At 41.8% G+C, this 22,930-nt stretch overlaps 2 protein-coding genes across 9 annotated transcripts in view; both read right to left on the bottom strand.

The window, feature by feature from the left end:
• Nucleotides 1-17,012, bottom strand: part of mpp2b (MAGUK p55 scaffold protein 2b) — a 31,672-nt gene extending 14,660 nt beyond the window's left edge. For 2 of the 7 annotated variants that reach the window (XM_017482874.3, XM_017482876.3), the window contains exon 1: nt 5,967-6,114. In XM_017482874.3, coding sequence (XP_017338363.2) covers nt 5,967-6,099 — 133 coding nt within the window. In that variant the 5' untranslated portion in view covers nt 6,100-6,114. Of the gene's footprint in view, nt 1-119; nt 317-5,966; nt 6,115-8,294; nt 8,444-16,224; nt 16,458-16,698 lie in introns of those variants that run through there. The other 5 variants (XM_053685423.1, XM_017482878.3, XM_047159642.2 and 2 more) reach the window with 5 other exon arrangements.
• Nucleotides 17,013-18,752: 1,740 nt separating this feature from the next.
• pyyb (peptide YYb) lies at nt 18,753-21,505 on the bottom strand. Of its 2 annotated transcripts, XM_047159658.2 has the most exons (5): nt 21,396-21,456; nt 21,206-21,301; nt 20,320-20,500; nt 19,138-19,215; nt 18,753-19,050 (listed from the first exon to the last, which is right to left on the bottom strand). In XM_047159658.2, exons 3-5 carry the CDS (start codon nt 20,484-20,486, stop codon nt 19,026-19,028), a joined length of 270 nt encoding a protein of 89 aa, XP_047015614.1. In that variant the 5' UTR covers nt 20,487-20,500; nt 21,206-21,301; nt 21,396-21,456; the 3' UTR covers nt 18,753-19,025. The 2 variants fall into 2 exon arrangements, with proteins under 2 accessions (XP_047015614.1, XP_017338410.1); XM_017482921.3 differs by lacking the exon at nt 21,206-21,301 and having other exon boundaries at nt 21,396-21,505.
• Nucleotides 21,506-22,930: the final 1,425 nt, after the last annotated feature.

Raw genomic sequence — 22,930 nt, 5'->3', positions numbered from 1 at the left:
GAGCAGGTAAATAATCTGCTTTCTCTTCTCACACATCCTCTACCAACCCATTCAATCACGCCTCACACATCACACGTAAACAAACATACACACAGATGCAAACTAGCACACACACTTACTGCACTGTCAATCACTTTTGTAGGTGTTCAGTTACAGAAACGAGTTACTTCCTGTCCTTGACAATGTTCTAGCAGCTGGAGACACCTTCCAAAAACGTTAAATATCTCTTACTGATGAAGAAGCCCTGATTGTGTACAAACACAGACTTGCGTTCTCCATCAGGTGCTGACATTCCAGTGCGTGTGCCCTTCGATAAAAGAAAATCCTACAATGTTGTCTGAAAAACGTTCAGAGGGCAGGTTTTTAGGGAAACACCTTGGCAAGACACTAAAGGAAACAGGAAACTTGAGCAGAATGCGTGACCTGGTGATACTTTTGTTGGCGCATCTACAAGCATGTGGCTTCATTTCCTCATAACCTCCTTTGTGACGATGAAAACTTTCTTTAATCTCGGTGCAACAGCCACAAGAACCGAAAAATCCTTCAATCTGAGAATGCTAAACTGAGGAGTGAATTTTAATTCGTTAACTACGACACAAACATGAGTGGCTTCACGACATGATTCACAACAGCCAATAGCATTCGAGACACCAGGACAATATCCTAGATGCAGATTTTTACATTTTACGTTTACATCATTTGGAAGACGCAGTTATCCAGAGGGACCTACAATCATCTCGTTTATAGAACTGAGCAGTTGAGGGTTAAGGGCCTTGCTCGAGGGCCCAACAGTGGCTTGGCAGTGCTGGGATTTGACCTCACGACCTTCTAATCAGAAGTTCAACTTTGTAACCACAGAGATACCACGGCTCCGTAAGATGGCGACTGAGAGCCACAGGGTCGTCCCCGGAATACATCTGATTACTGCAAGAAATCCCAAAATGAGAGCGACAACTTGTTCAGGATACCTAATAATAACTGGTGGTAGGAGGGGAAACCTTTGGGGTAGGTAGGGTGCATGGTTTGGGGACTATCAAATGCCAGTCAGCACCCAGGACCCAGGAAATAAAGTGGCAACTGATAGTCGTCAATCCCCGAATCTTTTACTTCGTTCTCATCCACATATCTGTTCATTAAAAATTCTTTATAAAAACTTTAAACGCCATTTGGACTAAGGGAGAGAGTGATACCCAGTGCCAGGATATTTTATGAGATACTGGAAAGAACAGAAATCAAAACTTTGGATCTTGTGATGAAATGAATATAGTTCCCAGAGGTACAGCATACCTAAAAGTGAGGTCTATGGTTTGCCGAAGTTGGAGTGGAAGAACTCAGGTGGCCTGCACAGAGCCCTGACCTCAACCCCACTGAACAGCTTTGGGATGAACTGGAATACCAACTGCGCCCAAGGTCTCCTGGGTCACATATGGGTGTGGTGGTCAGGCGTCTACAAACTTTTGGCCAAATAGTGTACGTACAGTATGGTGAGATGGAAAGGTACTTGATTTCAAAAGGTTGACGAAAATATGACTGGAGGAAATATTACAGGCCATGGTCAAGCTGCCTTCGAACAACTTTTCCAAATATGATGTCACTGATGCCTGGAAGAATTCTGCTTTGGTCACATCACAGCGACTGCATTCGGACCACGCACCTGCACACCAGTTTTGATGGGTCGAGTAATCAGACCACCAGCGAAACAAGTTTCGTCGCCCAACACAAGATGGGAAAGTAATTTTAAAAAAGGCAGGAAGATGTTTTCCTGCTTTCCTGGATGATCTATCTAGTCAGACCAGAAGCGAGCCAACTCTAGAAGATCTGTGTGGAATGTCGGGACAGGGTCTTCTTCCTTTCGACCTCAACACGGGCAGTTCCAGGTTTTCCAATGCAGAAACGATATACATCATGTACAATTGGGAAACAGCTCACAAACACAACTATCTAGGATTTGAACGTTGATGATACCAGAGTTACCCATAGCCAGGAGAACAAAAGGAAGGGCAGGAAGTTCTACAGTCCATTCAGGATGAGGTTCCTGCCTACTTTACTGAAATGTTTAGCTTGCTGCATATTGTTTTGACGCAATTGAAGTCAAGGCAATGGTTCCATTTGATTCCATCTGTTGCACATGGTGGCCATTAATAACCCTAGGCAGGTGGTTATAAGAAGCCAGTCAATGGGTGCAAGAAGATCAAGAACAAATGGAAGACGCTTCTCAGGTTTGGTGAGCTCCTTCCCCGTTGTGGACAGCCTGAGAGGCCTTTTAAGAGACGCAGTCCTGATGTGTAGTGGGATGTGTTTAAGGAACAAGAAGGTTTGCCGTGGTCGTCTTGCAAAACACAAGGGGTGTCATGTCATATACAGGTCAAGTAAGTAGACAATTTGATTTGTGTATTTCTCTTCTTCATTCCAAGATTCTAGGCAACACAATTGATGTGGCGAGCCTCACCGGATGCTGTGCTGGTGCAGACGGCTGTAGAGAGGCTTATTTCTGCCTTCCAAATGTCAAGACACAGGGGATTTCAGAGGTCCAGAATTTCGATGAGAAAAGGAGGGTGAAATGTTCCAGACATGATGATTGCCCTTATGACCACTGGGCTACCGCTCTACACATGCACCCTAACTCAATGCCCCTGAATGTTTTGTAAGCATTCTGTACATTATAGGTACATTACAAATTTGAATTACAAATCACAGAGTTGTCGACAAGTCAAAAACTGTTTCAGGACACACAGGCTACAAATGATATTTCCAGCTTCAGTCTTTTTTAGGCTACACTAATCACACTGTTAATTCAATAAAATTTTATTTCTAAAGCGTTTTTTACAATGGTCAGTGTCTCAAAGCAGCTTTACAGAAACATATAAACACAGGATACAGATTTTAAGTGTGTGAATTTATCCCTATTGAGCGAGACGGTGGTGAGGAAAAACTCCGAGATGATATGAGGAAGAAACCTTGAGAGGAACCGGACTCAGAAGGGAACCCGTCCTCATCTGGGTGACGACGGATAGTGTGAAAGTAAAAGAAAGTTCAAAAGAAGTCTGTTTTGTTTAACTAGTCCACTGTTCAAAGGAGACCCGAGTATAAAACTGCATGTGGTAATTGCAGTCCCCGGGCCTTTGAAGCAACCATAGTCCCAGCAACCACAGCAAGAACGTCCATCCGGAATTGGAGTTGATGAGAGCTCCATCCAGAGTTATGGCATCCAAACGGATCAGGCAGGTCCGGAGAGCAGAAAGGATCAGGATCACTAGCATTAATAGCGAAAGTCAATCAGAAAGTGCCTTAATGCTTAATGATGGACGAAGGATGTGATGTCTACAGCAGGGCTGTTGTGTTTTTGCGTTTTTCCGCAATGTTTACCTCTAGCCTCGGTCCGAAAATAAGTCTGGATCTGCCTCTTTGAGCCGACGCTAAACTAGCTGAGTGAGATAATAATGATAATGAGTCTTTTATTAGTCACATGTACATTACAGCACACTGAAACTCTTCTTTTTGAATATCCCACCATGTTCAGAAGTTGGATTCAGAGCGCATGCTCAGCCATGACACAGCGCCCCCCGGAGCAGAAAGGGTTACTGGCCTCGCTCAAGGGCAGCGCTTGGGCTTGAACCCCCGACCTTCCGATCAGTGACCCAGAGCCTTAGCCATCAAGCCACCACTGCCCCTGAACAGATAAGATGGTGATACGCAACCCGCGGCTCTCATAGCGCCCGTTCTCAGTGCGCTGGTTTGTTTCTCCACAGCGGCGACACGTGAATGTATTAGTCTACTAGTCTACACAACCCATGTTATACATTATAATGCGCTTCCTATGCAATGTCAAATTCTCCTTTTATTAACCTCACGTTCCACGTCACTGTCCACAGAATAACATAGCGTTCTTTGATACCCGTAGCCTCCCCCTTCCCCCATCACCCACCACCAAAGTGATGAAACAGTCCAAAGAAAACTTTGTGATGGTTATCTCTACGTCACGCACCTTCACCACGGACTTATAACCGGTGTATACGACTCGCTATAAGCTTACACAGCCTTTCCACAGACCTTAATTATAGACCGTAGATCTTCACCTTAGACCTTAATTACAGACTGACACCCTCGCTCGCTCTAGACCTTTATTAAAGACCTTTACAATATACAGTGGTGCTTGAAAGTTTGTGAACCCCTTAGAATTTTCTATATAGCTGCATAAATATGACCTAAAATATCGTCAGATTTTCTCAAAAAGTCCTAAGAGTAGATAAAGAGAACCCAATTAAATAAATGAGACAAAATTATTATACTTTTATAATATAGGAAAAATCTCTGCGAGTGGCAAAAGTATGTGAACGTCTAGGATTAGCAGTTTAATTTGAAGGTGAGATTAGACTCGGGTGATTCAATCAGTGGGATGACGATCGGGTGAAACAACTCGTGTGAAAATAAGATGCAATGAAGAGGTGAAATTTTAGCCACGGTTTAGCCTCTAAAGTCTTGCCATAACACGATTTTTCCAAAAGACGCCGTGACAAACCTCATTAGGATGAAATAAAAGAAAGAAAATTCCTTTGAAAGTTCCTTTCAGTCAGAAACGCAACAACCGTCACGCCGAGTAATTATCCCGAAGGCCATTCATATATTTCTGCTTAATACATAATTTAACAGTGTGGTGAAATATGTACGAGGTGCATGAGTATGCTTTCTTCTCTGCTTGACGTGCTGCTAATACGAGCATTTCCTGTGCGTTTAGTCGTCTCAGACGGGAACGTTTTATTTTAAAGCGATTCCACTGCTATTACGTTTATAAATATGGAAGTAAAGGTTCAAAAAGACATTCTGAAACACAGGTAAAGGTTTTCCGCGTTGACGCGCGAGTCGTCAACCCGGTCACCCGAACACATCTACCCCTATGTAATACATACATAACGGACCAGTTTCCACAAGTCACATGTTTGGCTATTTTCTAAAGATCACGGGAAGAAGAAAAGAAAGTTGTCCCATTGTTTTTTTTCTCCTTTCATTTGTGTAACGTTCAGTGATATCGCCTGACGAGGTCATTCGTGCAACACAATTCACGTGAACATGAATTATTAATGATACAACATCATCGTAAATAAATCCATAGTCTATTAGCATGGACGCTAGTTAACCGCACACATTGTCTGTAAATCCATACATTTAAAAAATAAATCAACGCTGCAGTCCATCAAAAAGAAGCAGCTTTGATTGTTTTCCAAGCTACGGTTAACAAAATGGCGAAACGCCGTACGTTTTCTTTGAATTCAGCGTGAAAATTATCACTTTTTTTAATCAAAAGTTTAATCGTCGAGTGTCGAGCTGTAAAAACGGTGGCCACGATTCTGCAAGCGCAGAAACGAACGCAGAATCGCGGAAACGCCGCAATTTTCCACGCAAAGGAGCGTGCGAATTTTCTAAATTACTACAGGTTCGGGCTGAGACGCGTCATGTGACGTCGAAGCCAGCCCTCTTCGATTCACGTGCGTCGAACGCGAGTATAGCTAAACGCTCTCGTTTACCGACAAACATCGCTGCGAAAGGCCGTGCGAAAGTTTTCCGCAAAATTTTATTTTATTTTTTTAAACGTTGCACAAATTTATTTTTTGATTTTTAAATGATCCGTATAAACGTGGACGGGCCTCGGAAAATAACACACACACACACACACACACACACACTCTTTCTCTACACTCAGGAAGCTTCATCATGTACTTGTCTGTCACTTTTTTACCCCCCCATTTCTTCTTTCTTCATTTAAAACCCAGAGCCGGTAAACATTACCATTATATACACAATACTTAATATTTAACGACATAAAAATACTCAGAGCGACATTAACGCCAGTATTACGCCAAACAATGTCTTCATCGTAATCGTAGTCAGTAATCGTATACCAGAGTTCCCTTTCTTCTCCCTTTCTCTCTCTCTCTCTCTCTCTCACTCTCTCTCTCTCTCTCTCTCACCCTCACCTCCTGGGCTCCTGAGAGAGTTAAGAGAGCCAGCCTCCTCCAGAGACAGCCTGTTAAAGAGACTCCCAGCCATGCTTCCTCCGTCGCTCTCGCCTTCTCTGCCTCGCGCTCGCTCTCCTCCTCCCATTCCCTCACTTTTTTTCACCTCTCTGACGTCAGCCACGCTTGCCGGCAGCCCTTCCCTTCCTGAATTCCCTCCTCTCGCAGTCTCTCGGTCTTCCTCTCCTCATTAGTTCCCGTCACCTGCTTCTCAGCTCGATCTTTCTTGACAATGGCTGGGAGGGTTTGGAAGAAAACGAGGCTCCTCTGTGTCAGCTCTCTCTTGTAGCTCACAGCTTCGTTTCAGTATTTTTTTTTTTTTTAAACCTCAGAAGCTCGGTTTATCACAAAGCACCTCTGATGCTCCTGCTGGGAATTCCAGATCTTTTCAGATCGAGACTCGGCTCCCCAAAACGACTCCTCGCTGTTTCGTCACAAACCTAACTGGACAGAGTTTGTGACTAGTAACTAGATATCTCTAAAATGTGTTTCGGTATTATAAGCGCACATTGAACCGTGAAGATGCTGTAGAACGTCAATCATTACTCTGAGAAGCTGAAGCTCCAGAGATCCCAAACTGGATTCACGACTCCTCCAAAACTTCTTCGGAAATACAGGCGAATTCCTCTCTCATTTCTCTTTATTCGATTGTATTCTAACAGATATATAATGTTAAAATCCTCTCTCCCCATATGACTCATTCCGAGCTTAACAATGTCTGCTAATTTCGAACGTTTATTTCTAGAAAGAAGCAAAAACGATCCGCTTTTAAGCTGGAAATTAGTAAATAGGTCTTTAATGTTCTTGTATTTGTTATGTAAGAATCTCACGACGAGAAATATCAGATAAGTTTTCCTATAATCAAGATTTTTTTGTCCATTTTCAGCCATTTAACCAGAAGTGGGCGTGGCATAAACATTTGTTTTTGGGTTATTGTTTTTTAAAATGGGAAACAAAATGGCAGCTGGAAGGAAAAAAAGAAAGAAAGAAAGAAAAAAAGAAAGAGAGGTAATATTTTCAACTAAATAGCACATTAAATACTGTATTTAACGCCGGTATGATTTTTTTAAGTAAGATTTTCTTTTAATAACGCTGAAGAACAATGAAAAACCTTCTCAATGAGCATACAAGTCAAATTTAATATTTAAAAAAAATAATAATTGGACTCAATTCATTTGTATGAGACCGCGACAGTGAAATGCTTCCCCGTCTTTGCACCGTATCCATGACTAGAGTGAACGAATCGCTGTGAGAAGATCACGTTTCCGGAGAAATCCGCCACCTGTGCTTAGACCTGCAGCTCTGCAACAACCTGAGAACTATCAACAAATGTATTTGTATCTGTTTAGAACAGATACATCATGATCCCTGGGCCACGGACATCACCGTGGCCCTGAGCACTCGCTGAAGATGAATGAATTCATGCCAGTGATCAGGTCAGATGTTGAAATGAGGTTTCCATGGAAGCGTTTTTGACTAGACGACACGGCCAGAGTAACGGGATTACCTTTAATCTATAATAGAAGAAGAGGGACCAAAAAAACCTGATTCATACAGACTCAACATTCGCCTAAAAGAATCCGAATCAGAATCGACTCGTTTCGTGACTCGTCTTCCTCCTGAGGGGGCTTGTCGGTGCAGCTGAGATCCAGGAGACAGTGTAGCGTAATGACTCCTCAGAGGAAGCAGAGGAGAAAAATGAGGAGTGATAGTTCTCTCGCCACTTCCCCCGAAGCCATCCTGAGGAAACCGATCTTAATCTGAGGAAAGGAATCGCCGTCGATTCATCACCGCTTGAATCCAACCGTTTAAATTAGGTGCAAACGAGAGGAAAAGAGTAAAACCGAGAGCAAAAGTCTGACGTGTCGAGCGCTTATTGCTAATCCTGCCTTCGTTAGGACAGCGAGATTTCTGTACCGATCCGAGTCTGAGGTCTGGAGTTCAAACACAAAAAAAAGCAAATCCTGAACCAAAAACCTTTGATCTTTAGGGTAATATCGATCACGTAAAAGAATGACCTCAGAAGAAAGAGCCACACACTTTATTTCTGCTTCACCGTAGCTACTAGGACACATTAACTGTTCCATAATTCCATGCCATTAGCGATCAGGATTCAGGCCTGATTCTAATCTGCGTTTTTCCCTCTCCCTTACCTTGCTTCGTAAACCAGGAAATGGCTTAATGCAATGTGCTGGCAGAAAGCTCTGAGGCAAGCGTACGCGGCCAGGGATTTATTAGAGAGAGAAAGATGGGGGGGCAAAAAAAACAAAACAGGAGGCTCACCTGAGTCAGAGCTGGATGATGCAACAGGCATGGCTGGTATCTTGGGACTTCTGGGCTTTCTAAGATAAGGAGAGTTAGAGGGTTAGGGTCAGGAGAGAGAGAGAGAGAGAGAGAGAGAGAGAGAGAGAGAGAGAGAAATAGAGAGAGGGCTAGAGGGAGGGAGGAGAATGAAACACAGACACCAAGCATTTAATAATAATTGTCATAGTTGACGAAATAATCGGGAAACGTTAATAAACGTGTATTTTCATTAGTTAGGAATAAAAGTGCCGTTATTAATGCATTATCAGTCATTAATGTATTATCAGTCATTAATGTATTATCAGTCATTAATGCATTATCAGTCATTAATGTATTATCAGTCATTAATGTATTATCAGTCATTAATGTATTATCAGTCATTAATGCATTATCAGTCATTAATGTATTGTCAGTTATTAATGTATTATCAGTCATTAATGTATTATCAGTCATTAATGTATTGTCAGTCATTAATGTATTATCAGTCATTAATGTATTGTCAGTCATTAATGCATTATCAGTCATTAATGCATTATCAGTTATTAATGTATTATCAGTCATTAATGCATTATCAGTTATTAATGTATTATCAGACAGGACGCAAGAATTGAGGTGAGGATCAAATATTACATGGGAGTTTCTGGGTTTGTAAAACACTATAAAAACGCACTGCACAATGACATCATAGTAAAATATCTTTAGAATAGGAAAATTCAACTATTAACTACAATATAAAACCATTAAGCCAATTTCTAGACATGTTTACTCATTTCAAGCGTAAAAAGCGTTTTTATTCTATTGGCAGATTCAATAAAATTCAATAAAAATGTTTACTTGTTTATATATTTTTTTTTGGGGGGGGGGTTGGTGTACATTGGCAAATGGCAACACTTTACAACAATGTCAATAGGCGTATTGAATATTGAATCATTTTTCTTTACATACTGGTGTTTAGAGAATTCTGGCACTTTTCTTTTGTTAACTGGAATTTTCTATTTCACAAACATGTCTGTGCTTACTATCTTTCCATCTCTGGCTCACTATTAACAGATGAAACCAAAATATAAATTTTTGGTTTAAATGAGAAGCGTTGTGTTTGGAGAAAGGAAAACACTGCATTCCAGCATAAGAACCTGATCCCATCTATGAAACATGGTGGTGGTAGTGTCAGGGTTTGGGACTGTTTTGCTGCATCTGGACCAGGACGACTCGCCATCACTGATGGAACAATGAATTCTGAATGATACCAGAGAACTCTAAAGGAAAATATCAGAACATCTGTCCATGAACTGAATCTGAAGAGAAAGTGGGTCATGCAGCGAGACAACGATCCTAAACACACGAGTCGTTCTACCAAAGAACGCTTAAAGAAGAATAAAGTGAATGTTTTGGAATGGCCGAGTCAAAGTCCTGACCTTAATCCAGTAGAAATGTTGTGGAAGAACCTGAAGCGAGCAGTTCACGTGAGGAAACCCACCAACATCACAGAGTTGAAGCTGTTCTGTACTGAGGAACGGGATAAAACTCCTCCGAGCCGATGTGCAGGACTGATCAACAGTTACCCCAAACGCTTATCTGCAGTTATTACTCAAGGAGTCACACCACATACTGAAAACACAGGTGCACATACTTTTACCACTCACAGATATGCAATACTGGATCATTTTCCTCAATAAATAAACAACCAAGTACAATATTTCTGTCTCGTTTGTTTAATTGCGTTCGTTTTAGGTCACGTTTCTGCAGAAATCTAGAAAATTCTTCCAGCAACACAGCATGTGATCATGAAGAACATTTGTGGAACAGTCTGAACACTACAGTCGCTGCTGTAAGGGAGTAAAGGGACTCCTAAGGGAACTGTTCACAGACCACAAAGGCCGTAGTTATGCGTGATTGACACAAACACAGCAGCTAATTATAACGGAGGAAGTTTCTTTCAGGAAATTGATTTTTAAATAAATAAATAAATAAATAAATAAAACGTCCGGGCTGAATGATATCATCCCTGAAAGACCGAGACGGTAATCTGATGCAAGCAGAATGAAGTGCAGGAGCGAAACAGCAGCATCTCCCAACTGATTCATACAAATGAAGTCTTGCCTTAATTGACAGAGCGCCGAACGCTCGTCCGTGCTGCAGACAGAAATAGCCAGAAATCCATAAAAAAAAAAGAACACGCATGAGCAGAAAATGATCAACATTACAGCGGTGTGTCAGTGCAGCGCTCGATCAATATCCTATCTGCAGCGCTGTAAGGGTTCTGAGTGAAACGCGATTCAGCTCTGAATCGACCTGGCTGCAGGAAATGACCCAAAAATGCAGCGTTTTAGGACATCAGATGCTAAACATAGAAATGCCATGTTCTACAGTTACATCATAATCATTTATTTAGTGCCAATTCTGTACACAAGTAATTGCTGTGATTAGGGGGCCAAGCACTGTAGGTGTATAGGCACCCTATTGAAATGGTATGTTTTCTCTTCATCATTATTATTAATATTAGTGGTACTAGTACGAGTAGTAGTAGTTTTATACTTCTTATGAAAGTTTATGGTATCCTATAGAACGCTTAAAAGGTTTTTTATGCTACCGAACCAGCGGTTTTGGTGGGCACTCAACCCCTCTAGGCCAATTTTGGACATATCTTTAGAATAATAATGCCGAATGTTATTCGCTTTCCTACATGTACAAATTTTGCCTAAATCGTCGGATTCGGATTCGGATTGTGGCATGGAGAGACCAACCTGAACGGATTATCTAGATACAGGACGGTTCGTGCGTACAAAATTTGTTGCCAAACAGGCAGTGAAGAGATTTTGCTTTTAAATTCTGTATTTGTTCTTGGGAACAAGTGCTGGTGGGTCCCAAAGGCTTCCTTCTGGGTTTCCTCCATTGCTAAGGGGTGGGGCCGAAAAGGTGCTTGGCCCCCTTAATCGCTACTTGCAAACAATTTCAGGTTTTCTGTACGTTGTGTTTTTACCTACATAATTTTTTTTTTTAAGTGCTTCAGTTTTTTGTCCCCCCCCACTGTAGTTCTTAGTAGAAAAAATATCGGTTGTGTATTGAGATCAGCTGATACTCAAGGTTTCAGTATCGGTATCAGACGATAAAAAGTGGCACCATGCCATGCCTTAAGAGTGCTTTCACACCTATTATCCAAATCAGAGATAAATCAATTCTTTGGTTTGATTCACTTCCTGTAGCGAGTCGATTGAGAGTCGAATTTCAGAGTCGGGTTCACTTGGAAGTGGATTGAGACCACCTCGCTCAGATGGACCGGAGTGTGTGGGTGTGGGTGTGTGTGTGTGCCCATTATTGTGTGTGTCATTTTTCTGTGTTCTACTTAAAGTAGCTCATATTTTAAGTTACGACATGAACCGCTCCTTAAACACTCATCTCTCACACACACTGTATGAAAATATACACTCTACAAATATATATAATTACACTCAGAGAGGGTGTGTGTGTGATGCTCTTAATGGGCAAGTCCTCAAACTCATCATCTCTCTCACACACACACACCCCCGAAGGCGCACAACATTAATTACAGCTCACATCAGCTTCCTGACTGAAGTGTGAACACACACAGAACCATAAATACAGACCTGAGAAGAGCTTTTAAACACTGACTTGTGTGTATGTGTGTGTGTGTGTGTGTGTGTGTGAGAGAGAGAGAGAGATGGACAGATTCAGCCACTAAAATCTCAATAAGGGATGTTATGATTTGATTACACGGCCACAATGATGATGATTAGAAATTGATTCATTTTTCTCAGTAAACTCAATTCATGACTCGTTTTTTTTTTTTCGTCCAACAGAACGGCTTGCTGCTTTAAAAGACTCACAAACAAAACGTTATCCCGTACTCCACTTCGAGTCTTTAAGATCTCGTCTTCTATTCTCAGTCACCGAAAGCCCGAGTTTCAGTCCACATAAACAACAACTTTTTTTCCCCTTCCCTAAACGACTCCTGAGTCGCTTCATAAATGATTCGCTGGTTCCAGTTTGATGTGAATAAAGTAGATAATGCAGACACAACACACACTCTCTCACTCTCTGGGTCTCTATTTCAGTCTCTTTGTCTCCGTGTCTCTCTCGGATCGATCGTCTCCGGTGTGGTTGCTGTGAAATCAGACTTCCTGTTGCGTGCCCAGAAATCCCCACACCACCAAACACAGCTGTGTGTGTGTGTGTGATTATAGAGAAGACGTGTGTGTGTGATTACAGCGTGGGCATGTGGTGCTATGTGTTTGAATTAGGACAGCTAGTTATTCGCATTCCCTCTGTTTATCATCGCAGAGACACATGTAGAAGTTCGACCAAATCTCTTTCCTATAAAGTGTTCAGGACCCGAGATACGCGGTGCTAGCTAAACCCGTCAGATACACCACACTTCCTTCTTAGTCTAGAAGATGCTGCTTCCAGATTAGCAGCGTCTTCTCATGAATATTCCGTTAATTAATCCAGCTGTGGCCTGCTGGACCAATCAGGGCAGTCGGTCTTGAGTATAAAGCCTTATCGTTCGTTGTTGAAAATAGACCACGTTTGTTTGCTTTGTGAGACTCATTCTGAGTCGTTTTGTTTTCGTAAATGATTCAGGAACTACATTAAGTGCCAGAACCCTTTGTAGATTGACCTCAGCTGTTTCCACGACGTGACGTCACGTAGCATCAGTATTCCCGAAGTGCACTAAACACCGAATGAAACGTCCTAAGAATAGCCTCCTGCTCTCCCACGAGTCCACTTCCTCATTATATCACAGGGGAAACGGCTGTATCCAAGACAACCATAGCAGCATAGCACCCCCCACCCCAACCTGCCCCATCCACCCCATCCACGTTTTTCTCCCTCTTTTCGCCATGGCAACTAGAGAAAGGGAATCAAATAATTATAAGTCAGCCTTATTATTTAACAGCGGAGGGGTTAAAACTCATCCTGCTTTCATTAACGTCCCAAGTACTTACGCTACTTTGTTAAATTAACCCGACATGACGCGAAGATCGTTTAATAATTCATTAAAAGGTAATCATTTCTCCGATATCGCGCTCTTCACGCTCAAGGTCGACACCCGATTCAAATAAATTCAGTTACCTTTATGCTAATTCTGACCCCGATTGGTCCCGCAGGCTACAGCTGGATTAATTATTCGCCTGTGCTCATGAATATTAAAGCGAAGAAGCTGTTACTACGGAACGTCAAAAAGCTTTGCAGCTTCACAGCTTCAAGTTAATTCAACCCGTGTGCATCAATTAGCCTCCACTCTTGGGGTCAGATGAGGAGAGAATTTTTAATTACCCTGATTTTTTTTTTTTTCTCTCATGCTTGAGTGCACTGCTTCATCTCTAAAATGAAAAGAAAGTGGAAAAAAAAAAAAAAGCTGTAAAATTTCCTGAGTCACGTTTATCAGTAGCCAAATCATACCCAAAAGGCAGATAACATTCAAAATAACACTTACAGGGCGGTCCAAAATAGGAACTGTTTACTTATTTCCCCTCAGACCATGGTGGTTTCCAAGGAAACGACCCTGAAGGTGCCAGGTGGGGTAATGTTTATAAAAGAGAGGGCAAGATGGGAATACAAAGGATTGACACGCACTCGCTGTCTCTTCACTTCAGAGTTAATATAATATACACCGATCAGCCAGAACATTAAAACCACCTGTCTAATACTGTGGGGGTTCCCCCTCGTTTTGTGCCTCCAAAACAGCTCTGACTCGTCAAGGCATGGACTCCACAAGACCTCTGAAGGTGTGCTGTGGTATCTGGCACCAAGATGTTAGCAGCAGATCTTTTAAGTCCTGAAAGTTGCCATGTGTGGTCTCCGTGGATCGGACTTGTTTGTCCAGAACATCCCACAGACGTTTGATCGGATCGAGATCTGGGGAATTTGGAGGGCAAGTCAACACCGTGAAGTCTTTGTCATGTTCCTCAAGCCGTTCCTGAACAATGTTTTGCAGTGTGTCAGGGAGCGTTATCCTGCTGAGAGATGCCAGACGGGCTAGCCTTCGCTCAACACGTGGATCAATGTGTCTTGGGCGCCCACGACCCTGTCGCCAGGTCACCGGGTGTCCTTCATTGGTCCACTTTTGGTAGGTACTAACCACTGCATACCGGGAACACCCCACAAGACCTGCTGTTTTGGAGATACTCCGACCCAGTCGTCTAACCATCACAATTTTTGTCAAAGTTGCTCAGATCCTTACGCTTGCCCATTTTTCCTGCTTCCAACACGTCAACTTCGAGAACTGACTGTTCACCTGCTGCCTAATACAGTATATCCCACCGCTCGACAGGTGACACTGTAACGAGATAATCAATGTTATGTTTTGATGTATTAGCTGATTGGTGTATATATCAGACGTGACTAATAAAAAATTTTCTATTTTACATGACAAAAAAGGTCTACTTGACATAATAAAGCGCCCAAATAAAAACGATTGCATTTAGTCATCAAGATTCCATAAGAACTGTGGCTGAACAATTGGGGTCCTTGTCAAGTACTACACAAAACGCCGCAAATACTCTCGGTGCTAGTTTCGAGTCCGACCTTAAATTTGACAAGCAGGTAAACTCAGCCGTAAGAGAAGAGAACAATTGCCAAATGAAAATATATCTCAGCATTCAATGATCTAGAGACTGTTAATCACGCTTTCATTTCCTCTCGAGTTGATTATTGCAGGAACGTCTATGTGGGACTCAACAGCCCTGTCAGTCAACCCTGTCCCGTCATTAGAAAGTCAGGCGCGCTTCTGCTTGGAGCTTGCTGCGGGAAAAAAACAAAACAGTTTACATCCAAGTTTCACGTTTCTTCAGTGGATTATTTCACCTGGATACTACAGATTTATAGCTAAGCTGATGCTAATCATAAAGACTGTCCTTGTTCACAATATTCTCATACTGAACATCCTGTAAACACTCAGTTCTCCACGTTTGTAGCCTACACTGTCCATCCATCCATCCATCCATCTTCTATACCACTTATCCTTTTCAGGGTCACGGGGGAACCTGGAGCCTATCCCAGGGAGCATCGGGCACAAGGCGGGGTACACCCTGGACAGGGTGCCGATCCATCACAGGGCACAATCACATACACACTCACACACCCATTCATACACTACGGACACTTTAGACACGCCGATCAGACTACCATGCATGACTGGGGGAGGAAACCGGAGTACCCGGAGGAAACCCCCACAGCACGGGGAGAACATGCAAACTCCACACACACAGGGCCACGGTGGGAATCGAACCCTCAACCCTGGAGGTGTGAGGCGAACGTGCTAGCCTACACTGTAATAATTAGTAATCTGTTGTGACCCAGTAGAATAAAACAGGATCCATTTTGAGTCTCAGGATTGCTTCCTCATGGCTTCTCTGAGTTTTTCCCCTCACCGCCGGCTTGTTCGGCAGCAATCTAAATCTAGCTACATCTGGATTTCTTGAGGCAGTGGATGTTGTGAAAAGCGCTGTATGAATACACAACAGCTTCCGGATAGAAAATGACCTGAAAACTGGCCTTTTTTTTCTTGACTTGATTAATAGCTCTGTCTAATTCTCCTCACAGTCAGAAAACCAGAAAGCTCTGACGTCCTACAAGGAACTGAATATGAGCATGTTATACCGTGTTCCTGAAAGAAAACTGGTACAAATATAATCGTGTTTGTGAACAGAAGGTTAATTAGCAGAGTGATGCTCTTGGATGGGATCTGTGATCGCCTAGACAACAGGCCACGCCCCCTGACAACCACCGCATACTACCGTGTATGTCCTATGACCTATTGAGGGTCTTGGGACCAGACGTGAATAGTGTAATACGGTTGCATGTCGATTTCAAATGTAATAAAATATTTTATTTTTTTTTAAATCATTATAAAGCCTCACCGTAGCGTTTATAGATGCGCGCGACCTACCCGTATTGCTGATATGATCCAGTGTGAGATTACGTCCAGATTGGAGACTGCTTTCCAACACAACCGCCCGCTGACAAACCTTTCTAAGCCGTAAACTATAACTGTAAATACAGTAAGAGCCTGGTGTTAATAGAAAGAAAGAAATACACAGGTGATTTTTTTATCAAGAAAAACGACGCTCCAATCAGCTCCCACTGAATCCTGGGTGATCCATTCGGTCAGCGCGCTGCTGGGTTCTTAAAGCGGAAACGCACCGAGTGGTGGGGCCCACCTGCGCCACTTCTGCAGCCTCCAGCGTCACGCTCACGTGTGTTGCCGTTTTAAACAGCACTGCATGCACAAAATAACCCGCAGCGTGTAGTGTAGCGTTTAATTAAAGCGTTTGTTTTCACATGAACGCTCCAAAATGTCATATTGTTATTCTCTATTTATTTGTTGTTGTTTTTAAAGAAGAAGAAATAAATTCGTTTCTACCTTGGGTCCGTTTAAACAGCTGAAATAATACAGCTATAAATCAGTGGTCGTCAACGTTCTTCTTGGAGATCTACCTTCCTGCAGGTTTCATCTCCAAACACACTCTAACACCTGTGTTAGTTGCTCAAGAACTTCTTAAGGCGATGATTAGATGGTCAGGTGGACACGATTATGGTTGGAGCTCAAGTCTTCAGGAAGGTAGATCTACAGGAACAGGGTGGGTGAGAACTGCTCTAGACAGTTCCAGTTTGCAGTGAATCAGATTGTTGTATAGTGCATCTTTATTGGTCACATGTACATTACAGCACAGTGAAATGTTGGGGTCTGAGCACAGAGTCAGCCATAATACGGCACCCCTGGAGCAGAGAGGGTTAAGGACCTAAGGATCAAGGGTTCAACAGTGGCAGCTTGGCAGTGCTGGGGCTTGAACCCCCGCCCTTCTGATCAGTATCCCAGAGCCTTAACCATGTTACTGAGAAAGTTCCTTACAGGAAGCCTGACCATATCAACGCTCTCACATTTTTAGTCCGTTTATGTGGAGCGCTCAGTCTGCTGTACATGTCCCTGTGAAAAGCCACTTAAAACTGTTGAATTAGCTCAGATAGTTCAAACATAAACACTAGACTATCTATATCTAGCCATGTAACACACTTGTCCACTTGAACAGATTTGGTATTTAGGGTTTATTTTACGACGTAAACTTTATTCACTAGCCAGGTCGCAAACTAATGTTGGACCAGTGTTAACCCAAGATCAACCATTTGGTTGGGTGCCAATGTTGGCCCGACGTAATTTTGTCCATCAGGCTGATTTTAGGCCGTCAAAATTTCGGCCATGTTTAAATCCACCGTGCCAACACTGGCCCGATATAATATTGTCCACGGGGTCAATAGTGGACCAAGAGATTTTCAGCCTCTTTAACTCCACCTTGCCCAACGTTGGCAGGGTTATGGAACGTGCTCCTTTTGCCAACAGTGCCACCCATAATAGACATTGGGCCAATGTGAAATATCTCGCCAGGTTTTTTGTTGCTACATTTGTGTACATTGATGACTAACACTTAGCAAAGTTCCTAAGGTAAATGCTGTTCTATTCTTTAGACATTTTAGTAACCCAAAATGCGGCCTCCAGAAAGACGAGCAAAGCGCTTAACAAACGATTACCACCTCGATCAATTGTGACTGAAAGTAAATTACAATTAAATATAAAACTTTTGTTTACAAGTATTATTTTGATATAGAATATCACGAAGGGGTTTTATTTTGTTACTAGAACCAAGGGGGGGGGTTAAGCACCTCAGTGTTCAGCTTTAGGTCATGGCTGTTTTAGAGCATTTTATGCTAGTTAATGAAACGCTTAGGTTAGCCGGAATGCTAACGTTGCATATAGAAAACTAAAAGAAATAATAATAAATATATACAAAAAAAAACACTTTATTTCAGTTAACAGTCTTTGCTAAGTGTAACTACATGGAATCTTAAGTCATATAGTCATTTCTAAGTACCTTACCAACATATCTGAGGAAAATGTTGATATTTCTGACAGTTTTGTCTCAGTACTAGCGAGCTGGTTTATTAGCTGCTCTGTTTAGCTAGTTTGTGCTCAACGTCCAAGTTCGTATGCCTAAAATGGCGTCTAATACTTAAAGAAAATTAGCACACAGCACAGAATTTTATCTGGGTCTGTATATAAACAGTTCGTCAAATCCTCAGTAAGAAGTTTGTAAGAAAGGGAAATTATGTTTAGAAAGGAATACTCAGCAGATATGTAAACTCGAACAGTGAGTAGTGTAGATATATATATATATATATATATGTATGTATGTATGTGTATGTGTGTGTGTGTGTGCTTGGAGCCCCAGCGGTGTGGAATTAAATAAATAAAACTGTACTAATATCGCCATCTAGTCGCTAAAGAGTGTAATGGCACTCAGAGTGGTCAGGAAAGCTTTCAACAAGTCTTTTGTTTATGTTAATCATGATCATTTATTGATCTGACCTCAAGCTCCTGTGAGTCTGAGGAGTAAAACGTGATTAGTTTTCATGAAGTCAAAGTCCATTTTAAACATTTAGTCATTCTTTATTATTCGCAATTGGGTGAGTAACAAATTATTTACAATTGTCGCTCCACAGAAAACTTTTTAAAACAGGCAGATACAGATACACAGAGAGAGAGAGAGACAGAGAGGGAGAGAGAGAGGGAGAGACAGAGAGAGATGTGCCAATATTTTGATGCTACTTTGGCTGTTTGGTATAACCCCCGGAGAGACGGCGGAGAGAGAAACGGAATGAAGAAGGATGACAAACGAGGAATGCAGTGAGAGACGACTACCAGGTCAAACCGTCATCCATTCTGGAAGAAACAGGGCGTGAGAGTCAGACTCTGTGTGCGACACTAATAATCAACATCATCATCATACGTTTATTATCCGTCTCTCACCGCGGCCTCACGTCCTGTTCCTCATCACCGAAGAGCAGCTCGGCCATCTCTACCTGAGGAGAGGATCTCTTCCCATATCTGAGAGAGAGAGAGAATTATGGAAAAACAGAATGAGAGGAGAGTAAAAGCGAGAGAGTAAGGGAGAGAGACAGATGGGGGAAAACATAATAATGCATGAAAAGAGAGAGGGGAGAAGAATGAAAAGAGATAAGGAAAAAAATGAAATGAATGAGAGAGTGAGAGAGAGAAGTAAGGAGACAGGAGGAGAGGAGAATAAGAGCAAGCGAGAAAGGTAGACACACAGAGTGAGAGTAAGGGACAGGGATATAGAGAAAGGATGGAAGAAGAGAGAAAGAAAGAAAAATTGAGAGATGGAAGAGAAGGAAAGAAAGAGGCATGAGAGAGAGAGAGAGAGAGAGAGAGAAGGAAAGAACGTGAAAGCAAGAAAAAACATAACAGAAGGAAAGAGTGAGGAAACGGAATGAAAAGAACAAAAAGAAAATGAGAGTGAGGGGGAGAGAGAAAGAAATAGAATAGAAGGGGAAAAAACAAGAAAAAAGAATGTGAAGAGGGGGAAATGATTTTTTTTAAAAGAAATTTTAAGAATGAAATGTAAACGTGAAGAAATGTACAGGAAAAGAGAATGAAAAGAAAGAGGAAAAAATAATAAATATCTTCCTTACAGGTCAGAGCATCAAAAGACAATAGCTCAATGGTAAATGTGTGTGTGTGTGTGTGTGTGTGTGTGTGTGTGTGTGTGTGTGTGTGTGTGTGTGTGTGTAAAACTGATAAATACAACAAGTTAAGCCCACTTAATAGCTTAGCGAGGTTAGAAGTGTGTGAAGGAGAGTAAATGAGGCTGAAGTGTGTATACACTACTCTCAGTCTTTTACACGTTTCTATAGTAACAGGGACATTGATACGGTGGTGACGTTTTCTTTAAGCGTAACAGGAAGTGTGTTTATGTCAGGAAGGAGTCTCCAGCGTCAGCGTTTTGTAAAGGCGGCGGAAGACGAATAAAACTGACAGGGATGTGCTGTTGTAAGAAAACAGAGATCCGGTAGAGATCCGGCACCGCTCTGGCAGAACAGAAGCGGCCCAGATTTAGGCCAAATGGAACTCGTTGATTGGGTGATGAATACAAATGTATATGTAATGTGTAATAATGGTGTAACAGCTCACCTCTGCCTGGTGATCAGGTTGATGTAGTGGCGCAGCGCCGTGTGATACTTGGCCAGCTCCTCGGGTCCCGCGTCTCCCGCCGGAGGTTCGGGTTTGGGCGGGTATGCCTCCGCCACACACACCAGGACACACAGCACCACGGCTACGGGCGCCAACCAAGACTTCATCGTGTCAGCTGAGTCTGAGAGGGACACAGTAATGAGGACGATCATGGACAGTGGAATGGAATTAGTGGCTGTTCACAGTAAACACGCCAGGTGTTCATTTCACCCTGCGACAGTCTACAGTCGCTGGGTTCTACGAAACGTCAGCGTTTTATCAAAACGGGAAAAATCCCCCAAATGAAAATGTAAATGACCGAGTGGCTATGCCGATTTTTTTACCCCCCCCTCTCAAAGTATTAACGTGTCGTTCGTGAAAAACTCTCCTACATATAAGCAATTACTCATTCATTCACTCGTTTATCGTCTGTAACCGAGTCACCGGTCGTCATATTTATTTATTTTTTAAAATGCCAATGAATCGATTGAGAGCCAAAAGAATCAACTTTCACCGGGTGAGGCGAGTCACATGATAAAACAGTGAATTCGCGTCACAGAATTATACAAGGACTAAGTTTTAGCTCAGATTTTAGATCTTCAACAGGACAGTTAAATAAATAAATAAATAAATAAATAAATAAATGGCTATTTAAATTTAAGGTGCATTAAAAAAAAATTAGGAGTTTTTTTTTTTGTAGAGAAAATTATTTACACTTTTAGATTATTGTGCTTTATATTAAAACGCATTCAATTCCAGCGGCCGGTCACAATTAAGTCTTCTAATGACTATAACTGACACTGGAGACTCCTTCCATAAAAAAATGTTACATAAACAACCGGCTTACAGAAAACGTCGCCGTGGAAATTAGTACCGTAGAAACGATAACGTAGAGCTGCTGTTAGAGAAAACGAAGCGCCGAAAGCCGTAACCTTGTCGAGTCCTGTGACAGAAATTCGATGAATAAAGAATAATAATATAAAAAAAAATAAAATAAAATAAAAAATAAATAAATAAAGAGGGATAGGTTGACTCACTGTGTAGTGGACGTGGAGGGTCAGAACAGAGGTGCAGCTCAAACGTAGCTCTCGTGTCTCGTGTCTGCCGTCTCGAACGCTGCTGCTTATATACAGGCAGGGAGGGAAGGGAACGAGGGAACACTCCACCCTCTCCGAGTCAACAACGGGGGGAGGAAAATCACGCACGAACACAAATGACACTGAAACATTGGCGAATTTTATAAGCATTAAAAGAAAAAGGGTCATGCTGGGGCAATTCCAACAGAGGGGAAATACGTTACATACATTAAGACTGAAATGACTTTGTGAAGGTCTAGAGCTTCAGTTAAGAGTTTATTTCTACAAAAATAAAAATAAAAAGTACAAAAAAAAAAGAGATCTGATTCCCTTCTTTATGTCTGGAGGTCTTGGAAAGCTTTTAAATAGTGTGAAAGTGTAGACTGTCTTCACTTTCGTTAAGTTAAATGCTTTATTTAGGGGTCAGATTTTTTATTTATAAAATTTATATATATATATATTTCCCTTTTTGACATTTGAACTGTTTTCATTAATCTCATTTATTTAAAAAATGTATTTTCTTTTCTTTTTTTAAAGAATTTATTTAGTAAATATGATTCTCTTGACTGTGGTCAAGCATTGCACATAAATAAATGCATTAACTGTGTTTACACATTGTGTGATGCACATTTCAGATCAAGGGGTCGGATTTGTTTTTTTTAAAAGATTGATTTACGTTTTAATGGGGGTAAAAAGATCAAGTGTTGACATTTGGACTGTTTTTGAAGAAATGTTTACATTATACATTAATACTAATCCATAAGAAGTTAAGGTATATATATACACACACAGTGGTAAATATGAAGCAAAGAAGGCTCTGCTCTCATGGATATCAAACAATTGCGAACACAAACACAGGTTTATTAAAAAATATACATCTTTGTTAAATATAGGTGTGCAACAATTATTGGCACAATTTTAGACAATACTTTGTGCTAGCTCCCTCTGCCAAGATAACAGCTCTGAGTCTTCTCCTATAACGCCTGATGAGGTTGGAGAATACATGGCGAGGGATCTGAGAGCGTTCCTCCATACAGAATCTCTCCACATCCTTCACATTTCGAGGTCCACGCTGGTGGGCTCTCCTCTTCAGTTCACCCCACAGGGTTTCTATGGGGTCCAGGTCAGGGGACTGGGATGGTCAGGGCAGGACCTTGATTTTGTGGTCAGTAAACCATTTCTGTGTTGATTTTGATGATGTTTTGGATCATTGTCCTGCTGGAAGATCCAACCACGGCCCATTTGAATCTTTCTGTCAGAGGCAGTCAGGTTTTCATTTAATATCTGTTGATATTTGATAGAGTCCATGATGCCATGTGTCCTAACAAAATGTCCAGGTCCTCTGGCAGAAAAACAGCCCAAAACATTAAAGATCCTCCTCCATATTTAACAGTGGACATGAGGGACTTTTCCATACGGCTACCTCTCTGTGTGCTCCAAAACCACCTCTGTGTTTATTACCAAAAAGCTCTATTCTGGTTTCATCTGACCGTAGA

Source organism: Ictalurus punctatus, chromosome 13, assembly GCF_001660625.3.
Source record: "Ictalurus punctatus breed USDA103 chromosome 13, Coco_2.0, whole genome shotgun sequence".
NCBI classification, from domain to species: Eukaryota; Metazoa; Chordata; class Actinopteri; order Siluriformes; family Ictaluridae; genus Ictalurus; species Ictalurus punctatus.
The sequence above is the reverse complement of the archived record's forward strand: the minus strand, read 5'-3'. Positions and strand labels throughout refer to the sequence as shown.